The following is a 2,736-nucleotide window of genomic DNA, read 5'->3' on the forward strand; positions in this document are numbered from 1 at the left end:
AATTAGATGCCTCCACCGCCTGCACGCACGTGCCTCACATGACATTTGCCCCCATGTCGTGGCGCCACACCCCCGTGTCTCTATAGACCGCGCAACCGTGCATCTCTAACTGAGTATTCGGACACATGCCTCCCCCACCAAACTTCTGTCTATCTGGACAGTTGATACCCGTGCCTCGTGAAGACGCATGTCTGTCCACGCCGTGACTATTCCACCACGTCTATAGAAATCTTCTAGATTAGGTACGTATATACATTGTCGTCTTTATGGATCATAAAACCCTAACCCTTTTCCCATATCCACCGCACAGAAACCTGCAACGGAGGCGGCACGAGATTGGCAATGGAGATGAAGAAGCGTGCCTCTAGCAACAAGAAGACGAGGTTCGCCGCTGTACCCGTGCCCTCTAAGCTCGTTAAGAGGAGCGGTTGTGGCTCGCCCACTGGATCCGAGAACCATGCTGAGTCTGGTCCGGACCGCATCAGTGATCTTCCCGGCGCCATCCTCAGCGAGATCATCTCTTGTCTGCCCATAAAGGAAGGCATGCGCAGACAAGTGCTCGCATCTCGGTGGCGCCACATATGGCTCACCGCACCACTCGATCTCGACTTTCGTGTGATCCTTGATACTCGTTCTACCAAATCTCTGGAAAAAATCTGTTGCCAAATCATCCGCATTCTCCCGGGCAAGCAAATCTTCCAGGAAACATACGTCGGAACTCACTGCCGACATCTTAGTTGCAACTGCCGCGGAGAATCTGTCGCTGATGGCTTCAATCTTCCTGTATCTATCCTCTCCGATCACAAGGGCCCGGTTCGCCGCCTCTGCATCCCGACAAGCTACCTCCAGTGCGAACCTTGTGGCGTCAATGAGTTGTTCCTGTCTCGGAATCTAGGCCAACTCCAGGTTTTAGAGTTCTATCATATATTCCCAAAGTTCTTCTACCCAGAGCCCTGGCAAGCACGTAGAATCCCTTCTTCTATGTCGTCGCCATCGGCATCCATCTCGAGATTTCGCTCGTCTCTCCACACCATCACCTTCGCCATGTGCAAACTAGAAGACAATCTTGTAGAAATGCTTTGCCTCCCACTGCTCAGGAGACTTTCGCTGGTGGAGGTTTATATATCGGATGTCTCCTTGGGGAAGTTCATCCACCACGGTTGCCCTGCCCTGCAGTGCCTGCTGCTTGTTTGCAACAAGAAATTCTGCTATCTACGAACAAACTCAGCTAGGCTTGTAAGCATTGGCATTCGTTCCGACGGAGGAAAACTGACCATTGAGGATGCGCCTTCCCTCCGGAGACTGCTACATGATTCTGTAGATGCACAACTACAGATAACAGTTTTGTCCGCACCTGTGTTGGACACACTGGAAAAAAATTCTGAATTACCCAACGAAACAAATATCGTCATTGGGACTACAGTTATTCAGGTACTTCCTCTGCACATTACTTTGACCTGCGTTATTCAAAAGCACTTGAGATTCACATCCACGAGCTAATAATATAACATTATGTGCTCAATGAAGGGTCTCTGCATAAGTAGCCTACACGCGGTGCTGGATTCCGTCAAAACCTTGTTCATCTCACAGACATGCTTTAATCTAGATGAGATTGTTGACTTGCTGCGATGCTTTCAATGCTAGCAAAACTTGTTTATCGAGGTGATGATTTCACACACGTTGAAAGCCCACGCAAAATATGCATAATATACTGGCACTAACTCTTAAGTTTGCTCTTCTCGTGTGTTTAGGGGGGGGATGGGATCAAAGAGGTATAATAAATGAATGGCACCAAAAGCAGCGGGTGTTTCTCAATAATCACGACATTTGTTTGAGGACATTAACGCTAGAAGACTATGATGTCACAGATGCAAACACTGAATTTGTGACATTCTTTATTCTCAATGCTAGGATGCTACTGACCATCAGGCTTAAGTTTGGCCTGCGCAGAGATTTCACTCGTGAATTTTACAAACGGCAAGAAGAGGTACTGCAGATGGACAAAAGGGCTTCTAATTGCGCAGAGCTTAAATTAACAACAACTTGCGAGCACATGCACATGGACTTAAAAAACACAGGTGTTGAATATCTGGATTTGCCAGATCCATTCAACTGTGGATGCTGAAAAATAGGTCTGAAGAGATGTACTTGCTATATTGAATGAGTGCATTGTGTAAACATGGTCAAGCAATTATGTGCATGCTTTCTGTTTTCAATATCGATCATATGTTTTTGGACCCTATGATAAAAGAAATCAGCTCACACAGATGCTCAAAAATCAAACTAGTATCCTCTTGTTTATCTCAGTTGCTTGGCGTGAAATTCTGTCTTTTAAAAGCAACATGCGTCCACTGCAAACCTTCAACTGCTCCAACCGCGCCTCTCCAAAGGACGTCCGTGCACCCCACGGGAAACGAATGTGCATCAAGAGGTTGTGAAAATCATACGTCTGTGTGAACACGTCTCTGAAAACATTTGGAATGCTATGATAATGACTTAAGGTCAGCAACGAACCTCCAATCACTTTTTAGATGCTGGGTTTCCATTCTCATTATCATATTGAACAAAACTGATGCATCCGAAGAATTCGTCAAAGCGAAAGATTGCGTGCCCCTTTTAATTGCAGACATCGTGTCCCTCCAAGAAACCGTGTCAGAAATGAACAATTCGGAAAACAGTAGCACGGTCTTGCGTCATTTAAACATACACCCGTGCCTCTCTCAGTGAACAAGCAAC

At 46.5% G+C, this 2,736-nt stretch overlaps 1 protein-coding gene across 1 annotated transcript; it reads left to right on the forward strand.

Annotated features, from left to right (window-relative positions):
• Nucleotides 1-342: 342 nt before the first annotated feature.
• Nucleotides 343-1,935, forward strand: LOC147960134 (F-box/FBD/LRR-repeat protein At2g04230-like). Its single transcript, XM_087533172.1, has 2 exons — nt 343-1,431; nt 1,912-1,935. Exons 1-2 carry the CDS (start codon nt 343-345, stop codon nt 1,933-1,935), a joined length of 1,113 nt encoding a protein of 370 aa, XP_087389298.1.
• Nucleotides 1,936-2,736: the final 801 nt, after the last annotated feature.

This window comes from Triticum urartu, chromosome 7A (genome assembly GCF_056163025.1).
Source record: "Triticum urartu cultivar PI428250 chromosome 7A, HENAU_Tu73, whole genome shotgun sequence".
Classification (NCBI taxonomy): Eukaryota; Viridiplantae; Streptophyta; class Magnoliopsida; order Poales; family Poaceae; genus Triticum; species Triticum urartu.